General features: G+C 38.8%; 1 protein-coding gene, 1 long non-coding RNA gene and 2 pseudogenes across 2 annotated transcripts; all 4 read left to right on the top strand.

The window, feature by feature from the left end:
- The first annotated feature begins 328 nt into the window (after window positions 1-328).
- On the top strand, window positions 329-1309 carry LOC137948433 (pentatricopeptide repeat-containing protein At2g02980, chloroplastic-like). The gene is made up of 2 exons (XM_068794517.1): window positions 329-472; window positions 1094-1309. Exons 1-2 carry the CDS (start codon window positions 329-331, stop codon window positions 1307-1309), a joined length of 360 nt encoding a protein of 119 aa, XP_068650618.1.
- A 901-nt stretch (window positions 1310-2210) lies between these two features.
- On the top strand, window positions 2211-8109 carry LOC137948202 (uncharacterized). The gene is made up of 2 exons (XR_011111595.1): window positions 2211-2322; window positions 7660-8109. It is a non-coding gene; the product is annotated as an uncharacterized lncRNA (long non-coding RNA).
- On the top strand, window positions 2334-8109 carry LOC137948201 (probable disease resistance protein At4g27220; annotated as a pseudogene).
- A 1901-nt stretch (window positions 8110-10010) lies between these two features.
- Window positions 10011-12909, top strand: LOC137948434 (probable disease resistance protein At4g27220; annotated as a pseudogene).
- Window positions 12910-20819: the final 7910 nt, after the last annotated feature.

A 20819-nucleotide genomic window follows, 5' to 3' on the forward strand; every position in this document is an offset into this window, starting at 1 on the left:
CTATGTGGCCATCAAACCAAATACCCAACCCCTCTCTCAAACAAGATGATGTAACGTCTAGTGAGGAACAAACCTAGAGGGGAGAGGGTGAATAAGTTTGTTAACTTTTACTACTAGTTTATATAAATTCATGGCTCTAATCCTCCGCTCGCGGCATGCCCACCCCTCTCTCTTCTCGAAGCTCATTTCCTCAGTCACCCTCTCCTCCAGCCTTGACCATGCTCTGGCTATCTCCACCGCTTATCAGATTCTAAAGGTCCTATGAATAAGTAAAGAACCCTGGAAGGCGCTGCTTTTGTACCAGAGGTTGAGGAGGGATGGTCTGACGATGAACAAGTTCAGCTTTCCGTCGCTTCTGAAGGCTTCTGGGAGGGTTTTTGGAATTGAGAAAGGGATGGAGATGCATGGGGTGATTGTGAAGATGGGCGTGGATTCGGATGAGTTTGTGCAGAGGGGATTGATCGGATGTTATGTGACGTGTGGACGTTTGGGGGGGAGCACACCTAGTTTTTGATAAAATGCCTCGATGGGACTTGGTTGCTTGGGGTGTCATGATGGACGGATAAATGCTAATTTTATCTGATATTGAAGGGGGTCGGCTCCCGCCATGTCTTTACCAAATAAATTGGAACACCTCTGTGCATGGCCTGGCAGAATGCTTCCACCAAGTGGATTCACCCGTTTGCCATTACAAAGGCAGTCTTGGACAAGTCTTCTCTACCATATTATCTGGGAATTCTTTCAATTGAAAGTATTAACTTTTAAGGAGTCTAGAGATGCTTTGATAGGGTCAATGTATCTCCAAAGTATCAAGTCCCTGTCCCTGGAGGTTTCTCATTGATTCACCTTATTGGTTCCAGATTCATCTTATTGATCTTCATCTGCAGGTTGCTTTGATTAACATGTATGCTAAGTGCGGTTCCGTGGATGTTGCTCAGAAGCTTTATTTGATCAGATGCTTGTAAAGGATTTTTGGTTGCCTCAGCTGCTATGCTTACAGGCTATTCAAAACTAGGGAAGGTTGACAGTGCTAGGCAATTTTTTTAGCAAATGACTGAAAAAGTCCTGGTTTGTTAGAGTGTTATGACTTCAGGCTTTGCAGAAAGTGACCCGTCCTCGTGAAGCTCTCAGATTGTTCAACGAAATGCAGGTTTCTGGTATAAAACCAGACCTGGTGACCATGTTAAGTGGTATCTCAGCTTGTGTCCATTTGGGTGCACAGGATCAAGCTAAATGGGTTCACATCTTCGTTGATAGAGATGGGTTTGGTAATGTTCTGTCAGTGAAGAATGCTCTTATCGACATGTAGAGCTAAAAGTGGAAGCTGAATTTAAATTTGGCAAATCCAACAACTTCTGAAGCAGTGAAACAATAATTAATGTGTGACTCATTGGACAACAATAATTAATGGAGTTTGGCCACCTTTCCACGAGATTCCATCTTCTTCTTTTGTGTTTTACACGGATTATGGGGTCCATTGAAGAGGAGATCGATAATGGAGTTTTGTCCTCTTTCAACGAGACTCCATCTTCTTTTGTCCGGTTGCAAAAGAGGTCAAGGTAAGGTAACTCAGAAACATTATACCTAAGATATGGTATATCCATTAAGTCTTTGCTACCATGTAATAAATTGTTCACTGATATTTAAGGATTTTGGTGCAGATGGATAGATTTAGGTTGGGTTGGTAATAAGTAATGGCTCAATTCAAGAACACCCAACCATCCAATAACTAATATTGATTGGATCCCTGGCCTTGTGGACCCAATGTCAGTAACGGAGAGGACTTTTCAGCATGTCAATAATGGAGTTTGGCCAACCTTTCAACAACTCCCATCTTCTTTTGTCCGGTTGCAAAAGAGCTCAATAATGGAGTTTGGCCTCCTTTTCACAAGATTCCATTCTCGTGGAATGGAAGGGCCCTATCCTCTTATTTTGTCCGGTTGCAAAAGACATCAATAATGGAGTCTGGCCTCCTTTCCACAAGATTCCATTCTGGTCGAAGGCAACATCCCTTATCCTCTTTATAAATCCAAACCACTTCCCAATAAGAATAGAGAAAAATAAAAATAAAAAGCTAAATATAAGTGGATTAATACCAGCCAATGTGACATCTAAGATAAAAAAAACTTATCTCTATGCAACAAAACACAGGTGTGCAATTATTATACGCCTGATATATTTGACTTCAGACAAAAACTTACGCGGACAAATTTGATTAATCTTCAAATTCATTGGAATGCAGTGCACCATTCTCATCTTTTTTCTTTGGATCGATAACCCGAACAAGTTGAAGCAGCTTTTAGCTTGCATACAACTTGATCAGTAAGTATTCTTCTCATCTTATTTCTTAAATTCATGTAACTTTTTGCAGTTTCGCTCTACTTATGAGTGCTTAAAAGTTTGTTTCTAAGAGTGGTCACACATGCATGAAAGTAATTTACAATTTTGAACAAAATATACTTTAAGATTAAAACCGATCCATATGCAAGCACAATTCTCATCGCCTCTCTTTCTTGAATTAAACATTTTATACACTTGAGCAAGTAGAAGCAACATTTGGTTTTTCTACATCTTGATCCCAAGGCACCACTCTCTTTTTATTTTTTTTAAATAATCTGAGTTAGTGTTGTTTCTCTTGGCATGTTTCATTCGTGTTCTTACATCTATGTGGTTATTGGTTTGTATTTCAAACACTTCTATTAGTGTTATTGTCGTTGGTTCACTCAATAGAGCGAGAGATTTTGTCAATCACCACACTATTTTTTGTTTTGTATGTTTTAAGAAAAATACGGAGGGACTCATGGCGTCCATTGTCTTATCGTTGATTGGACCCGTAATTGAATTGGGAAAGTGCATATATGATCCCTTGAAACGCCAATGTGGTTTTCTCTTGTGCTATAAAAATGAGGTCCATGTATTGAGGAAGGAAGCTAACTCTTTGTGTACAGAGAGAGATGATATAAAAATAAAACTTGAGGATAAGAGAAGAGACCGACAATCACCTCTGAAAAAGGTGGAAGAATGGAAAAGTAATGTAGACAGGTTGGTTAGGGAAGTCAAGGAATTAGAAACGCAACTGAAAGAGGAGAGCACATGTCTCAATGGGTGGTGCCCCAACTTGAGTTGGCGATACCGTTTGGGCAAAAGTGCTACAACAAAGGTTGATGAAGTGAAAGAGTTAAAAAATGAGTGCAAGGAGTTTGGTGATTCACTAACACACTTTCCTCGGCAACCAGATATTGAGCCAATAAGAGGAGACCCTATCCAGCAGAACGAGGTGGCAATGACAATCATGGAGCACGTCATGAAAGCATTGAAAGATGACAACATTAGATCCATTGGTATTCATGGAATGGGTGGTATTGGCAAGACCACTCTTGTTGATAACGTCAACAACAAATTGGTAGGAACTCAGTTTTTTGACAAGGTTATTAAGGTGATTGTATCTCAATTTGTAAATGTAAAAGACATCCAAGACACCATTGCTAAAAGATTAGGGTTGGACCTTGATAGGGACAACACAATCAATGGTAGAGCAAATGATTTGGTAGAGAGGTTAAAGCAGCATTAACGTGTCCTTATAATTTTGGATGATGTGTGGAGCAAACTAGAGATTGTTGACTTGGGAATTCCTAGTGAAGACGAGCACAAAAATTGCAAAATTATTGTCACAACTAGATTGCAATATGTTTGTCGTGAAATGGGCTTGCAAAAAGAGTTTGCGATGAAACCTTTATCAGATACAGATTCATGGGCATTATTTGAACAAAAAATAGGGGATGTTATTTCAAAAAACCTCTCAATAGCAAAGAGTATTGTAAGAGAGTGCAAAGGTTCACCATTAGCCATTGTTACAATTGGATCTACATTGAGACAAGAAGAGGATACAATCATGTGGGAAGATGCATTAAGGAGATTGAAGAGCTCAGAACCAACTGAGTTGGAGGGTATTATGCCTCAAGTGATTACATCTATCAAACTCAGTTATGATTATATAAAGGATGAAGAAATGAAGTTATGTTTTTTGTTTTGTTGTCTTTTTCCTGAAGATTACAATATCGGGTTGTCTGAATTAAGAAGGTATGGCATAGGGGAAGGCTTTCTCACAGTTGATGGAAATCTTTTACAATCACAAGTAAAGTTAGAGGCCTATATTAAAAAGCTTAAGGCTTGTAACTTGCTCTTAGATGGTGAGAAGGAAGGTTGCGTACAAATGCATGATGTTGTACGAGACATTGCAATATGGATAGGAAGGGAAAATGGGCAAGGATTTGTAGTAAAAATTGGAGTTGGATTGACTGATTGGCCTCAATTAAAAGTGGAAAATAATGTTCAAAGAATCTCTTTAATGCAAAATAAAATCAGAAGGCTATCACAGTCGCTGAAACTCCCTCAACTTCGTACACTTTTATTTGAAGTGCCTGGCTCTAACTCTTACTTAGAGCATATTGAAGATGTTGTTTTTGAAGGAATGAAAGGACTTGTCAATTTAGACTTGGGTTATACAAAGTTGTCAAGGTTGCCATCATCGATTTCATGCTTGACCAATATTCGAACTCTAGTACTCAGAGATTTGAATGATGTATTAGATGTGTCTTTCATTGGAAAGTTGAAAAGACTTGAGATACTTGAATTAATGAAATGCAATTTTCCGATTGAATTTTTACAACTGACCAATTTGAGGGTTTTACATATGGGCATACCATTGGGGTCAATACCAGCCAATGTGATATCTAAGATGGTTCACTTAGAAGAGTTGCATTTGTCCTTGAATTACAAATCAAAAAAGAAAGGTGATGAATCTGAACATTGTAGCTTAGTTGAAGTGACTTCCTTGGAGTGCTTAACCTCACTACAAGTAGCCGTGGATGAAGTGCAACTTTTATCCCAAGATGTCCCTTTTCATTTGAATCAGTTACGAGCACTCTGCATCTTTATTGGAGAGAATATTTATGGGAAAAGATATGTTGGGTATGATAAGTATTTAGTCCTTAAACAGCTATTGCCCCCGGTACAAAATTGGGTCAAGAATTTGTTAAAAATAACAGAGTCTTTAACACTAGTGTCATGTGACCATGAGACTTTTAGACACATGGGCAGCATGCCCTCACTAAAAGAGCTTGACTTATTCCAATTGGAGAGCATGGAGCAACTTGTAAATACACGAGATTCCCCACTTCCTGTCGATGTCTTTGGGAGATTGGAAGAGTTAAAAATAGATAACTTGTCCAATTTGGAGAAGATCTGTGAGGGCCCACTACCGTATGGGTTTGGCATGAATCTTCGAAACCTATATGTCCTCCGTTGTAAGAAGCTAACGACTCTCCTCCCATTTGATGTTTTACAGGCAATGCATTCTCTGGAGATCCTCAAAATAGATGATTGTGAATCAATGATGCATATTGTGAGTACAGCTGAAGCTCCAAGTAGCACCCTTGAAATTTTTTTGGAAAGCCTCCGTAGTTTGGAACTTTATAATATGCCTAACTTGATAGGAATATGCAATGGGCCAATTCCGTCGAGGTTTCTCAGGAATTTGAAGAAGTTAAATATTTTGGGATGTAAAAAATTCAAAGGTGTTTTTCCGTGGTTAGCTCTGGAGACCATAGAAAAAATTCATATCAAAGGAATGACTGGAGGAGACGTATTCTATGACTTGTCTTCACATCTTATTCCGCCCAATGCACTGGGAAAGTTGGAAAGGCTATTCCTCACTAACATGAAGCAAATGAAAAAAGTGTTCCATGAATCATGTCCAACTCATCCCCTTGATAGCATCGATGGCAGAGTCCTCTACAACCTACGCTTCATGACATTATATGATCTCCCGAACATACAGTGTCTCTTCTCTTTCGGAATTGCTTTGCGATTTCTACCAAATCTGAGTCGCCTAAAAATCACCAACTGTAAAATGCTCAAGACAGTAATTGCAAAGGAGAATGAAGATGAGATTGTTCTGGCTACTCAGAACTCGCTCCCCATGTTGAAAGGAATAACATTATATAACCTACCCAAGCTAACGGGTCTATACAGTGGGAGCGGTGTTCTTCACTTGCCATCGCTGGAGACTATCAGGGTCCGTAATTGCATAAAGCTGATGCAGCTTTCTTTGGAACCTGATAGCTGCCCCAAACTTAGGCAAATCGAAGGAGGTAAAAAATGGTTTCAAGCTTTGGAACAAGAGATGCAAGAGGAGATTGTCAGGAACCGATTCCAAGACCTCTTCGTGGTGGACCCAAGGTATTGTGAGTTAACTATGTTTTTTCAAAAAAAATTCAGTTGTTTTAGGTTTATCGACATTTAGATTTCCTTCTTTTCACATATATTTCTATTTCTAATGCAGCATTGAAAATTTAGAATCGGCATTAGAACATGGAGAGAGAAAAAACGAAGATCAGGATGAAGGCGATAACTCTGAGACTATCGAAGTGGAAAATGAAAGTTACACCTGAAGAAGACAAAAGCGAAAACAGGTTAGACTTACATTTCCTCTTAAATGACTCAGCTTTCAATATGTGAATGTTTTTTTTTAGTTATTCCTAAAGCTTTTAATGTCACCCAAGGGAATCGTCTTAAACTTGCGCATATATTTTTCTTCCACAAGACAAATGCAAATGATGAATTGAAGGAAAACAATTCCCTATTCATTTCAGTACTAGTCCTTTACGTTATTTAGTTATAGATGGATTATCATCAGTCTCAATGTCTGAGAAGAAGAAGAAGAACGTTTTCATTTTACAGATAAATGCTGCTACCTCTATGCAGAGAAGACATGGAGAAGGCTAAGAAAGATATGGAAGGATGAGTGCCCACAACTTGGCCTCTGGTTTTTTTATTTCCTAGGACTTTTTTTTTATGGCATAATTATTTTTCTCTCTATTTGGATTTGGATTTGGATTTGGATTTGGATTCTGAGATGGATTGGTGAGCTTTTGGGTTGCATATCAAATGATAATTTGGATTTGGATTTGGATTCTGAGATGGATTGGTGAGCTTTTGGGTTGCATATCAAATGATAATTTGGATTTGGATTTGGATTCTGAGATGGATTGGTGAGCTTTTGGGTTGCATATCAAATGATATCAGTGTACTGCTTAATGCACAAGCCTTTTACAGTTCAAATTTTCTACATTTTTGTCCAAACTAATATTTATATGTGCACTGAATGTTGATTACAAAATGCCTATAAGATCATTGGGATTTTGTTTATGCAATAACCGGTGTTTCTATGAAAAATCTAAGAGGAAGCATACATGGTTTATCAGATGAGGCCTAGAGATGATTAGCATTGGTGGACTAAAATTTGGCTCTGACCAGTCGATCCTGTAAAAGGAAATCAAAGAACAATGTGCATTCTGTGCTTGCAGTTAGGTTGATAAACACCAAACCATCATGGGACATGGATATGCAAATAGGATTTTGTGATGAGTTGAATATCTGTCTTTTTGGATGGGACAATTTTTCCACAACTTTATATTCTTATAAATTTGTCTGAGAAAATAAAAAAATTTATATCTTCATCACTAATAGTACTCTTGATGATGTTGCATTTCATCCACATTTTACGACAGTTGATACAAGATTCATCTTATTGATCTTCATCTGCAGGCTGCTTTGATTAACATGTATGCTAACTGCGGTTGCATTGATATTGCTCAGAAGCGTTATTTGATGAGATGCCTGTAAAGGATTTGGTTGCCTCAGCTGCTATGCTTACAGGCTTTTCAAAACTAGGGAAGGTTGACAGTGCTAGGCAAATTGTTGAGCAGATGACTGAAAAAGACCTGGTTTGTTAGAATGCTATGACATCAAGCTTTGCAGAAAGTGACCGTCCTCGTGAAGCTTTCAGATTGTTCAACGAAATGCAGGTTTCTGGTATAAAACCAGACTTGGTGACTATGTTAAGTGGTATCTCAGCTTGTGTCCTTTTGGGTGCACTGGATCAAGCTAAATGGGTTCACATCTTCGTTGATAGAAATGGATTTAGTAATGTTCTGTCTGTGAAGAATGCTCTTATCGACATGTAGGCTAAATGTGGGAGCCTGACTGGCATTTCTTGGACTAGCATTGATCACTGGCCTTGCTATGCATGGGGATGGTTTGTCAGCATTGAGCCTCTTCAAACAGATGAAAGCTGAAAGCTGAATTTTAATTTCGCAAATGCAACAACTCGAATCGGTGAAAAAAATGGTTAGAGCCACCCATTGCTTGAAGTCAAGTTCATATTTTAACTATGCATATTAATTGGATCAAGGATAATCATAATGTTTCACTCAGTGGACAACGACAACAACAACTAAAGGAGGCCAATAATGGAGTTTGGCCACCTTTCCACGAGATTCCATCTTCTTCTTTTACGTTTTACACGGGTTATGGGGTCCATTGACGAGGAGAACCATAATGGAGTTTTGTCCTCCTTTCAATGACTCCCATCTTCTTTTGTCCGTTCCGTTGCAAAAGAGGTCAATAATGGAGTCTGGCCTCCTTTTCACAAGTTTCCATTGTGGTGGAAGGCAAGGGCCCTTATCCTCTTCATAAATCCAAAGCACTTCCCAATAAGAATTGAAAAACTTAAAAACAAAAAGCTAAAAAACAAACCAATGTCCAATTAAATATAATTTTAGCTTAGAATATAATCATTGGAGAGCAATTTTTTCCTCTGCTTCCACTTTTTAGTAGAGAAAACTAAGATCTGTTCATATTGAAGTATAAACAATAATTCTTCTGACCAGAATCATGGGTGTTGCTATAAAGCTAATTTTGATAACCACCGTCCACTTACACCACCCAAAAAAGACTCCTACTATATGAAATGAATAGAATCCCATTATATGAAAAAGAAACGAAATTTTTACTTTTCTTTGAAACATAAGATTCCATTCCCATCTTAAACTTTTGCTTTTACTTTTGATTTTGCTTTTGCTTTTCCTATCTTAAGCTTGCGATTATCTCGATGCAACAAAAAGGAATATACTTGATTTCACACTAAAACTTACATGGACAGATTTGATCTAGTCAGTGCACCATTGTCATATTCTTTCTTCGAATTGAACGGATTAATAACCCGAGCAAGTTGAAGCAGCTTTTAGCTTTCATACAGTTTGATCAGTATGCAAAGTTTGTTTTTTAGAGTGGTCACACATGCATGAAAGTAATTTACAATTTTGAACAAAATATACTTTAAGATTAAAACTAATCCATATGCAAGCACAATTCTCATCGCCTCTCTTTCTTGAATTGAACATTTTATTCACTTGAGCAAGTAGAAGCAACATTTGGTTTTTCTACATCTTGATCACTAGGCACCACTCTCTTTTTATTTTTTTTAAATCATCTGAGTTGTTGTTGTTTCTCATGGCATATCTTATTCTTGTTCTTACATCTATGTGGTTATTGGTTTGCATTTCATACACTTCTATTAGTGTTATTATCGTTGGTTCACTCAATAGAGTAAGAGATTTTGTCAATCACCACGCTATTTTTTGTTTTGTATTTTTTAAGGAAAACACAGAGGGACTCATGGCGTCAATAGTCTTATCGTTGATTGGGCCTGTAATTGAATTGGGAAAGTGCATATATGATCCCTTGAAACACCAATGTGGTTTTCTCTTGTGCTATAAAAAGGACGTCATGTATTGAGAAAGGACGCTAACTCTTTGTGTACAGAGAGAGATGATATAAAAAGAAAGCTTGAGGAGAAGAGAAGAGAGTAGCAGTTGCCTTGAAAAAGGTGGAAGAATGGAAAAGTAATGTAGACAAGTTGGTTAGGCAAGTCGAGGAATTAGAAACACAACTGAAAGATGAGAGCACATGTCTTAATGGGTGGTGCCCCAACTTGAGTTGGTGATACCGTTTGGGCAAAAGTACTGTAGCAAAGGTTGATGAAGTAAAAGAATTAAAAAAAGGAGCGCAAGGGGTTTGGTGATTCACTAACACACCTTCCTCAACAACCAAATATTGAACTAATAAGAAGAGACCCTATGCAACAGAACGAGGTGGCAATGACAATCATGGAGCATGTCATGAAAGCATTGAGTGATGACAATATTAGATCCATTGGTATTTATAGAATGGGTGGTATTGGCAAGACCACTCTTGTTAACAACATCAACAACAAATTGGTAGAAACTCAGTTTTTTGACAAGGTTGTTAAGGTGATTGTATCTCAAATTGTAAACGAGAAAGCCATCCAAGACACCATTGCGGAAAGATTAGGGTTGAACCTCATTAGGGACACCACAATCAATGGTAGAGCAAATAATTTGGTAGAGAGGGTAAAGGAGCATCAACGTGTCCTTATAATTTTGGATGATGTGTGGAGCAAACTAGAGATTGTTGACTTGGGAATTCCTAGAGAAGACGATCACAAAAATTGCAAAATTATTGTCACAACCAGAAACCAATATGTTTGTCGTGAAATGGGCTTACAAAAAGAGTTTGGAATGAAACCTTTATTATATACAGATTCGTGGGCATTATTTGTACAAAAAATAGGGAATGTTGTTTCAAAAAACCCTATGCTACTCTCAATGGCAGAGAATATTGTAGGAGAGTGATAAAGGTTCACCACTAGCCATTGTTACAATTGGATCTACATTGAGACAAGAAGAGGGTAAAATCATGTGGGAAGATACATTACAGAGATTGAAGAGCTCAGAACCAACTGAGTTGGAGGGTATTATGCCTCAAGTGATTACATCTATCAAATTCAGTTATGATTATATAAAAGATGAAGAAATGAAATTATGTTTTTTGTTTTGTTGTCTTTTTCCAGAGGATTACAATATCAACTTGTCTGACCTAAGAAGGTACGACATAGGGGAAGGCTTTCTCAAGGTTGATGGAAATATTTTAGAGTCACAAGTAAAGTTAGAAGCCTATATTAAAAAGCTTAAGGCATGTAACTTGCTCGTAGATGGTAAGATGGAAAGTCAAGTAAAATTGCATGACGTTGTACGAGACACTGCAATATGGATAGGAAGGAAAAATTGGCAAGGATTTTTTGTAAAAATTGGGGTTGGATTGACTGATTGGCCTCAATTAAAAGTGGAAAATAATGTTCAAAGAATCTCTTTAGTGCAAAATAAAATCAGGAGGCTATCATAGGAACTCCCTCAACTTGGTTCACTTTTATTTAAAATGCCAATCTATAACCATGAATTAGAGCATATTGAAGATACTTTTTTTTTTAAGGAATGAAAGGACTTGTCAACTTAAACTTGGATGATACAAAGTTGTCAAGGTTGCCATCGTCTATTTCATGCTTGACCAATCTCTGAACTCTCGCACTCAGAAATTTTGATGATAAATTAGATATATCAATCATTGGAAAGTTGAAAAGACTTGAGATACTTGAATTAGGGGCTTGTAATTTTTCGATTGAATTTCTAGAGCTGACCAATTTGAGGGTTTTACATACGGACATACCTTTGGGGTTAATACCAGCCAATGTGATATCTAAGATGGTTCACTTAGAAGAGTTGCATTTCTCCTTGTTTTCTGAATAAAAAAAGAAAGGTGATGAATCTGAACAATGCAGGTTGGTTGAGGTGACTTGCATGGAGTGCTTAACCTCACTATATGTAGCCATCGATGGGAATCTGTTAAAAATAACAAAGACTTTAACACTAATATCATGTGACCATGAGATTTTTAGACACGTGGACAACATGCCCTCACTAAAATATCTTGAATTACTCTATTCGGAGAGCATGGAGCATCTTATAAATACACGAGATTTCCCACCTGCAATTGATGCCTTTGGGATATTGGAAGTGTTAAAAGTCGAAGATTTTTCTAATTTGGAGAAGATCTATGAGGGCCCACTACCGTATGGGTTTGGCATGAATCTTCGAAAGCTATATGTCAACCATTGTAAGAAGCTTACAACTCTTCTCCCATTTGATGTTTTACAGGCAATGCATTCTCTGGAGGACCTCACAATAGTAGCTTGTGAATCAATGATGTATATTGTGAGTACAGTTGAAGCTCCAAGTAGCACCCTTGAGAAAGCTTTGGAAAGTCTCCATACTTTGGACCTTCGTTATATGCCCAACTTGATAGGAATATGCAAAGGGCCAATTCCGCCAAGGTTTCTTAGGAATTTGAAGAAGTTAACTATTTTGACATGTACAAAATTCAAAGGTGTTTTTCCGTGGGGGTTAGCTCTGGAGACGGTACAAACAATTAGGATCCAAGGAATCACTGGAGGAGAGGTATTTTGTGACTTGTCTTCACAACTTATTCAGCCCAATGCACTGGGAATGTTGCAACAAATAATGCTCTCTCACATTGAGCAAATGAAAAAGTGTTCCATGAATCATGTCCAACTCATCCCCTTGATGGCAGAGTCATGTACAACCTATGCTTCATGACATTAATTGATCTCCCCAACTTACAGTGTCTCTTCCCTGTCGGAAGTCCTTTGTGATTTCTACCAAATTTGAGTCGCCTAAAAATCATCAACTGTGTAAGGCTCGAGACAGTAATTGCAAAGGAGAATGAAGATGAGACTGTTCTGGCTACTCAGAACTTGCTCCCCATGTTGAAACTAATAGTTATTTATAACCTGCCCAAGCTAACGGGTCTATATTGTGGGAGTGGTGTTCTTCACTTGTCATCATTGGAGACTATCGAGGTTACCAAGTGCATAAAGTTGATGCAGCTTTCTTTGGAACCCGATAGCTGCCCCAAACTTAGGCAAATCTAAGGAGGTAAAAAATGGTTTCAAGATTTGGAACAAGAGATGCAAGAGGAGATTGTCAGGAGCCAATTCCAAGCCCTCTTCGTAGTAGACCCAGAGTAATAAGAGTTAATTATGTTTTATAAAAAAAAATCAGCTCTTTTAGGTTTATGAACATTTAGATTTACTTCTTTGCAAATGTATTTCTATTTTTAATGCAGGATTGAATCAGAGGAGTCGAGATTATAACGTGGAGAGAGAGAAAATGAAGATCAGGATGAAGGCGACAACTTTGAAGAAGAGCACAATGACAAAAACTGAAACAAGTTAGACTTACATTTCCACGTAAATGACTCAACTTTCACATTATGATGAGATGTCTTAATGTGTGAACGTATGTTTTTAGTTATTTCCAAAGCTTTTAAAGTCCCCCAAGGGAATCGTCTTAAACGTGTGCATATCTTTTTCTTCCACAGGATGATGAATTGATGGAAAAGAATTCCTTGTTCATTTCAGTACTAGTCTTTTACGTTTTTCAAGTTATAGATGGATTATCATCAGTATCAATGTCTGAGAAGAAGAAGAAGATTTTCATTTTACAGAGAAATGATGCTGCAACCTCTATGCAGAGAAGACTTAGAGAAGGCAAAGAAAGATATGGAAGGATGAGTGCCCACAACTTGGCCTCTGGTTTTTTTATTGCCTAGGACATGTTTTTTTTTATGGCATAATTATTTTTCTCTCTATTTGGATTTGGATTGGGATTGGGATTGGGATTCTGAGATGGATTGGTGAGCTTTGTGGTTGCCAATCAAATGATATCAGTGTGTTGCTTAATGCACAAGCTTTTTACGGGTCAATTCTATTACATTTTTGTCCAGGCTAATATTTATATGTGCACTGAATGTTGATTACTAAAAGCCTATACAAGAGTGGCATTTTGAAGCATATTATCGCTTTCTTTTTCTTTTCGTAGGTTTGTGCTCTCACAATCTCTTTCCCAAGTAAAACATTTACAAGGCCATATGTTGGTATCTTTTAATCACTCAGGAGCGCATGGTTTGATCTCACATTGTGATTTCGGAAGTAACAAGGATAAAGATATGTATAATCACAACAAGAAATAAGATTTTGTTGATGTTCAGCACCATGAAATTGCACAATCATATCTATCATCCATACAGACCACAAGAAGATGTTATTTTGCCACTCTCCACTTGAAGACAGTCCTAAATGAAAATGTTCTGATTAATTATTTTGAAGTATTGGTACTTACAAAAAAAATCCCTATACTCGACATTCTCAAATGCTTTATTTTGTTATATTTCCTTGAATTACTCCATATTCTCAAATACTAATATTATTTAAAGAAATCTGAAGACTTCTTCTAGTACTGTCCACGTTGAAGTGAACTAGACATTTGTAAATTTGTTCATGGTTTTAACTCACTCTTTTGTAGTCTCTTTATTCCAGTTCTTGAGATGAAAGGCAACAGAAGTAATGTGAGTACTGCATTACTGCTTTTGTTTTGGTTGATTCAACTTTGGTAGTTGATTATTTGTCCTCTAAAGACACTACCGGATAAAAAAAATGTACTTGTTAATCACACTTTAAAGGTAAATTGGGTGCAAATTGAATCTCCACCCTTCACTCAAGCTACAATCAGCACTCATTCTTAGAGAGATGCCTATATGAGCAGGCCAAGGACGAGGTAGTATTTAGGTGTAGCCAAGCAGAGTCACGAATACCCTTCTCATGATGCAATTCTTAGGCAGATATGTCAAAAGTAAAGAAAAGAAAACCACAAAGGTTGGAAAAATGGCGTATAAGATTGAAAATGATGGGTCCCCATATTACTGTCACCAACTCTATACAATTATGCAAAAGGTGATAACTAATAAAAAATATAAGAATACAACAAGCAATACGCAATTTGTAGATGATTGAAGTGTTGGAAAACCGTAGTAAATCCTAATCCAGAATTTATAACATGCCAAAAAATTAGGATTGAATATAAATACCTGGATCCATTCCGAAGTTTAGTCTTTTTGTTACGGGATCACTATGACGAACGATAGTAACGGAGATTGATGTTGTGGTCTTCCTCAACTAAATCGCCTTATTCCTCAATGGGACCTTCGTCTCTCTTTCGGATGGGGAGAAGAAAAACTGTGTGATTTAGTATATTGGGGACCATAACGATGTCGTGTTTTCTTATATAGGGTTCCCATAATTTCCTATGGTATCTACTCAATTAGCCCATATTCATGACCCATATCCATGGCCCATTCCTTAATGGGCTTAACAAAATTAGACTACTTAATTAAGCCCATTCCATTAAAAATATAAAATATAATTGTATAATAAATATGTTACCCACATTAGAATAGGAAATGTAAATTTCCTAACAATCTCCCACTTGGGTTACATATCATTCCTGAAACAATTATATCACAATTCTGTAGGCGTGCATCTGTATACTATTAATAATGGAGCCATCTTAAATATTAATAATGGAACCACCGTGACTTTCATCACATTACATTCATGACTAAACCACAATGATCACCATACTAATACACTCAATGACATAGATCAAATATGGATGAGTAGCATGGAAATTACATGCAATGTGATCTCAAACATACCTATTTCCAACTGGTCCTTCTTTAGTCTTTAGTAAGATCTTTCCATAGTCCTTAATGCAATGTGAACATTGCACATAGAAAAACACAAGCAAGTTCATAACGCATCACGCGTTTGGCTGCCTTCCAATGTTGCATACCCGGATTACTCAAATACCTGCCCAGAATTCCTACTATAAATGCTATGTCAGAACAAGTACAAACTTGAGCGTACATTAAACTCCCTGCTACTTATGCATAGGGAATTTTCTGCTTCTCTGTTCTTTCAAGATCATTTTTAGGGCACTGTTTGAGACTAAACTTGTCTCCTTTAGCGACGGGTGTGTCTCCTGGTTTACTATCTTTCATGCCGAATCTGCTCAACACCTTATTGATATAGCTCTTTTGTAACAACCTAAGGATACCTTGAGAACGATCTTTAAGTATCTGTATACCTAATACAAAAGAGGCATCACCAAGATCTTTCATCTCGAATTTCTTCGTCAGAAATTTCTTGGTTTCGTGTAGTAAACCTATATCTCTACTAGAGAGCAGAATATCATCGACATATAATATCAGGAAGATGTATTTACTCCTAATGAACTTATGATATACATAGTCATCAACAACATTCGCCTCAAAACCGTACGAGGTTATGACTTAATGGAACTTGTGATACCATTGACGGGAAGCCTGTTTGAGACCATAGATGGATTTCTTCAATTTACAGACCATAGACTTTGGATCACCAGATGCAAAGTTTTTTGGTTGTACCATATAAATCGTCTCATCAATGTTTCCATTGAGAAACGCAGTTTTGACATCCATCTAATGTAGCTCTAGATATAAATCAGCCAGTAGTGCCATTTTTGTTCTAAAAGAGTCTTTCGAAGATACCGGAGAGAAAGTCTCTTTATAGTCTATGCCTTCCCTTTGAGTAAAGCCTTTAGCGACTAGACGGGTCTTATTTCTCTCGACATTGCGCTTTGAATCCCTCTTGGTTTTAAATATCCATTTACAACCAATGGGCTTCGCACTCGATGAGATCCCAAACGTTATTATCATTCATAGACTTTATCTCATCCTTCATGGCATTAATCCACTTTTGAGAGTTAGAATTTTGCAATGCTTGACATAAGTTTATCGGGTCATCTTCTGTCAATCCGACGCCATCCTCATGTTCTTGGAGAAATATAATATAATCATCTGGAATCGTATTTCTCCTCTCCTTAGTGGATCTCCTTAATGGCACTTCTTGAGGTTGTTGAGTTTGTTCTAAAGGTGGTGCAAGAGGAAGAATCTCATTGTGTCTTTATCTAGAACAATGTCAGGAATAGGAGCCTGAACATTGTTCTCTAGTGCCTGCACTATGTCTTGAATAGCAATAGGTATGGAGACCTGATCACTGTCAATAACATATTTTTCTTCAAAGACATCATCCCTTATGTTTTCTTTCCCTCCAAACTCAATATCCTCAAGGAATCTCACATTTCCCTTTTCAAAGAAGGATTTTGATGTAGGATCGTAAAACTTATAACCCCGAGAGCGTTCAGCGTAACCAAAGAAATAATAGCTAACTGTCCTTGAGTCCAGTTTTCTTTCATATAGCCTATAAGGCCGCGCCTCAGCTGGACAACCCCAAATGTGCAAGTGCATAATGCTAGGTTTCTTGCCTATCCAAAGCTCATAGGGGGTTTTGACAACTGTTTTGCTTGGTACCCTGTTAAGGATGTATACTGCGGTCTTTAGAGCTTCTCCCCAAAGTGACTCAGGCAAAGAGGAATGACTAATCATACTCTTTACCATATCCTTAAGAGTTTGGTTTTGTTTCTCTGCAACACCGTTCATGCTGGGTTTGCCCAACATGGTATATTGCGGAACAATTCCACACTCTTGGAGGAAAATCGCTAAGGGTCCTGGATGTTGTTCTCCTGATCCATCATACATTCCGTAGTATTCACCACCACGGTCGGATTTAGACACCTTTATTCTTATTCTGAGAAGATCCTTCCGCAACATCTTTATCTCTCTTCTTCTTCTGGTTTTGAAAGGTCGAGGCCAAGTGAGCACTTGCAGTATTATCCCGCTATTGTCTCTCTTCCTTTTGCACATAGTGAGATATAAGCTCATTTAGGGATCAATTGTCCTTCTAAGTTTTATAAGTCACTTTGAATTGCTCACAGTGTGCAGGAAAATGTATCAAAACCAAGTGCTCGAGCAAGTAATCAAACAACTCCAGCTTAAGTGACTTGAGTGTTGACGTGAAATGAGACATCTCCTTGATGTACTCCCTTATGTTCTTTTTGCCTTTATACTTTATCGAAACGAGTTTAGCCAAAAGGCTACTCACCTCCGATTTTTCATTCTTGGCAAAATATTATTCAATTTCTTCTTGGAACTTCTTGGCGCTCTTGCTCTCTGTCATAAAGCCCCGAAATGGAGTGTTTAATGATCAACAAGCACATCTAGTTGGAGCGTTCCCAATTCTCAATTTTCACCTCATTGAGGTTTTCCGGAGTAGAAGTGGGTTGTTTCGCCCGAAGTGCAAGATCCAAATCCATATAACCGAGGACAATTTCCACGGTATCTTTCTATGCCTTAAAGTTCGTCCCACTTAGCATTGGAACGTTGCCTATTTGAACAGTAACATTTGTAGTAGTAGCTACAAAAATTGTATATAGAACAAAATGAACAAGCATACTCACATTAACTAGCATGTCATATAAAGAAAAACAAGACAAGTACAAAATAAAATCCAAATTGGGGACCCATCTCAAGATACCTAGTACAACATTAATTTCTAGTATTTGGATAGAAAAATTAATTGTAAGTGGTATTCTCAGTGTAATGATCAAATAATGACAATCAGTTCTGTCAAACAATAACCTTTCTTTAGACTGACTATTGTTCACATGAAAAATCTTTATAATTGTCATGCATTTATCATCACAGGCACGTTGTTGATTTGGCCAAATTGTGTCTTTCTTTGGGCCGAACACAATTTGCACAAATAACTCCGTACAAACATCTATATATTTCTAGTCAAATTATTCTATACTACAAAGGTTACTTTGGCAACATGTAGCTTCAAACAATTTGATTGAAAATACTATACCAACTGAACAAAATGAATTTTTTTTATTCAGTTGCTCAACGCTGCGGCACCGCCCCACTGGCATTGTGGCGTTGGGCTTTTTTTATTTATTTATTAGAACCGAGTAAGCTCTGTCGAGCCGGCTCAGCCAGATTCGACCCCGATCTTCAACAACTGGTCCGAATTGACTCAGTCGAGTCCACTCGTAATTGAAATAAAATGTATCCAAAGTTTTAATTTTCAAAAAAAAAATTATTATTATTATGGCTACGCTACAGTTTGTTCAACGGACGTTGCAGCGCACCCAGCTGTAGTGAACAAGGTGCTGTAGTGCACCCTGCGGTAGTGAACAAGCTGCAGCACGCTGCTGCACCCAACGGACGTTGCAGCACGCCTTGCTGTAGTGGACGGGTGCTGCATCGTACCCAACAGGTGCGACAATGCGCCCGTGGTGGTGAACAGGCGTTGTTGTCGCGCTCCCAATGGGCGCTGCAGCGCACCGATGTCCAACGGCAGTGCGCCCGCTGAACGGGCACTGCAGCGCCCATTCACTGCCCCGCTGTCGTGCCCGTTGGAAGCGCTAACAGCAGCGCCTGTTCACCGCCACGGGCGAATGACAACGTTGAACTTCATCCAACGGGCTCTGGCCCGCCGATCAATGCTCGGATCGCGCAGGAAGGTTTACGACGATAGAAAATGACAACGACGACGGAAAAAATGATACCCTCGCCAGACGGGCGCTGCAACGTGCCCGGGTGTTCTCCGTCGCCTCCCCCTTTCCCGCCGAACGTCGTTGCAGCATCCGACATTGCGGAAGCTGCAACGCGCGTCCTTTGTTTTTTTTTTCTTTCCTGCCGGACGAACGTCACTTTCCGTGGCCCACTCTTCCACACGCTGAGAGAACGGCGGGGCTTTTTGTTCTTCCTTCCTGTGCGCGCTGGAGGTCAACTTCAACCAGCCACGCTCGGGTTCCACCGGTGGCCGTCTGTAAGATGTCGCTGCAGCGTGATCCTCCACCGTCGGATGTCGGCCTCCGTCTTCCTACGCCGACGCCGACGAACTCACAACCACCGAAGACGAATTCCGTGGACAAAAGTAAAATTTTATGCACTCCACGAAAATAGTATATTGGGGACCATAACCATGTTGTGTCTCCTTATATAGGGTTTTCATAATTACTTATAGTATCTACTCAATTGACTCATATTCATAGCCTATATCCATGACTCATTTCTTAATGGGTTTAACAAAATTAGACCACTTAATTCAGCCCATTCCATTAAAAATATAAAATATAATTATATAATAAATATGTTACCCAGAATAAAAAATATGAATTTACTAAATGAATTTACTAACATGAAGAAAATTAATGTCATGCACAAGAAATCACTTTTTTCAGCTTCCCTTTTCAAACCAACCCCACTTTTTTCAGCTTCCCTATTCCTACTTCCCTTAAACCTCGAGAAAAGGCTGGAGATAAGACCAGAAGAGCATCGAATTAGGGAGGGCGGGCAGTAATAGAACTGCCTCTTCACTCGCATTAAACATTTTCAGCAGCATACTTTTCTCGAATTTCAGAAAAAAATAAAATAAAATGAATGCATACACAAATGCCGAAATTTATGGGGGGGGGGGGGGGGGGGGGGGGGGGGGTTAGTGCACTTGACTCTGGACATGATCTTCATGCGCATTATGTAGTTCATGTCCTGATGTCGTTAGGGAATGCCGAAATTTATGTCATGTACATGAACATATATGACTCAGGAGTTCATGTCCCAAGAGTAAACGACGGAAAATGTTTTTCACCCGATTTTGAGAATCATCTATGTGACTCACGCGTGGGGCTCTCTCTGGCTCAGACCGTCTCGCTCATTTCTCTTCATTTCGTTCCCGCACCTCTCTCTCATTCCTGCAGCCCTCTGTCGTCTCCCTGAACCCCGAGCTCTCTGCTCCCTCTCTCGTCTCCGCTGTCCCTCTCTGATCTCCCTCTCTCTGGTCTCCGCCTCTATTGCCTCCATCTCTCGCTGCGAACGTACTTCCGGCGTCCTTCTCCTTCTCGGACTCGCTCTCCCTCTGAACCTCCCGCTCGTTTCTCCCTCTCTCTTATCTCTCTGTCTCTTCTCCTTTTCGGCATCTCACTCCCTTCTCCCTCACGCTATTATTTTTTCCCCCAAAAGACCTTCCAATTTCTTGCATTTTCCCCTGTTTCAGTTTTGATTTTCTTCGATTTTGACATTTGGGCTTCGATTTCTTAATTTCTACTTCGATTCGGCATCAATTTCCCCATTCGGCTTTGATTTCAGCCATCGGGTTCGGTTTAACAGCCATCCTCCCTCTCGACCTCTGTCGCAGAGCATGGGAGGTCGAGCATCTGTTACAGAGCTTCTATCGGCGTTGCCCATCGCCGTCGCTGGCT

The sequence above is a fragment of the Aristolochia californica genome, unplaced genomic scaffold (assembly GCF_029961685.1).
Source record: "Aristolochia californica isolate CCGP_79_NKW_82.1479 unplaced genomic scaffold, dmAriCali1.0.hap1 SCAF_13, whole genome shotgun sequence".
Lineage (NCBI taxonomy): Eukaryota > Viridiplantae > Streptophyta > Magnoliopsida > Piperales > Aristolochiaceae > Aristolochia > Aristolochia californica.

Bases quoted from the DNA above. Each gene is read 5' to 3' on its own strand.
- LOC137948433 (XM_068794517.1), top strand. From the start codon at position 329: ATGAACAAGTTCAGCTTTCCGTCGCTTCTGAAGGCTTCTGGGAGGGTT. The intron at 473-1,093 runs GTGACGTGTGGA...TTATGACTTCAG, and splicing joins GGGGATTGATCGGATGTTAT to GCTTTGCAGAAAGTGACCCG.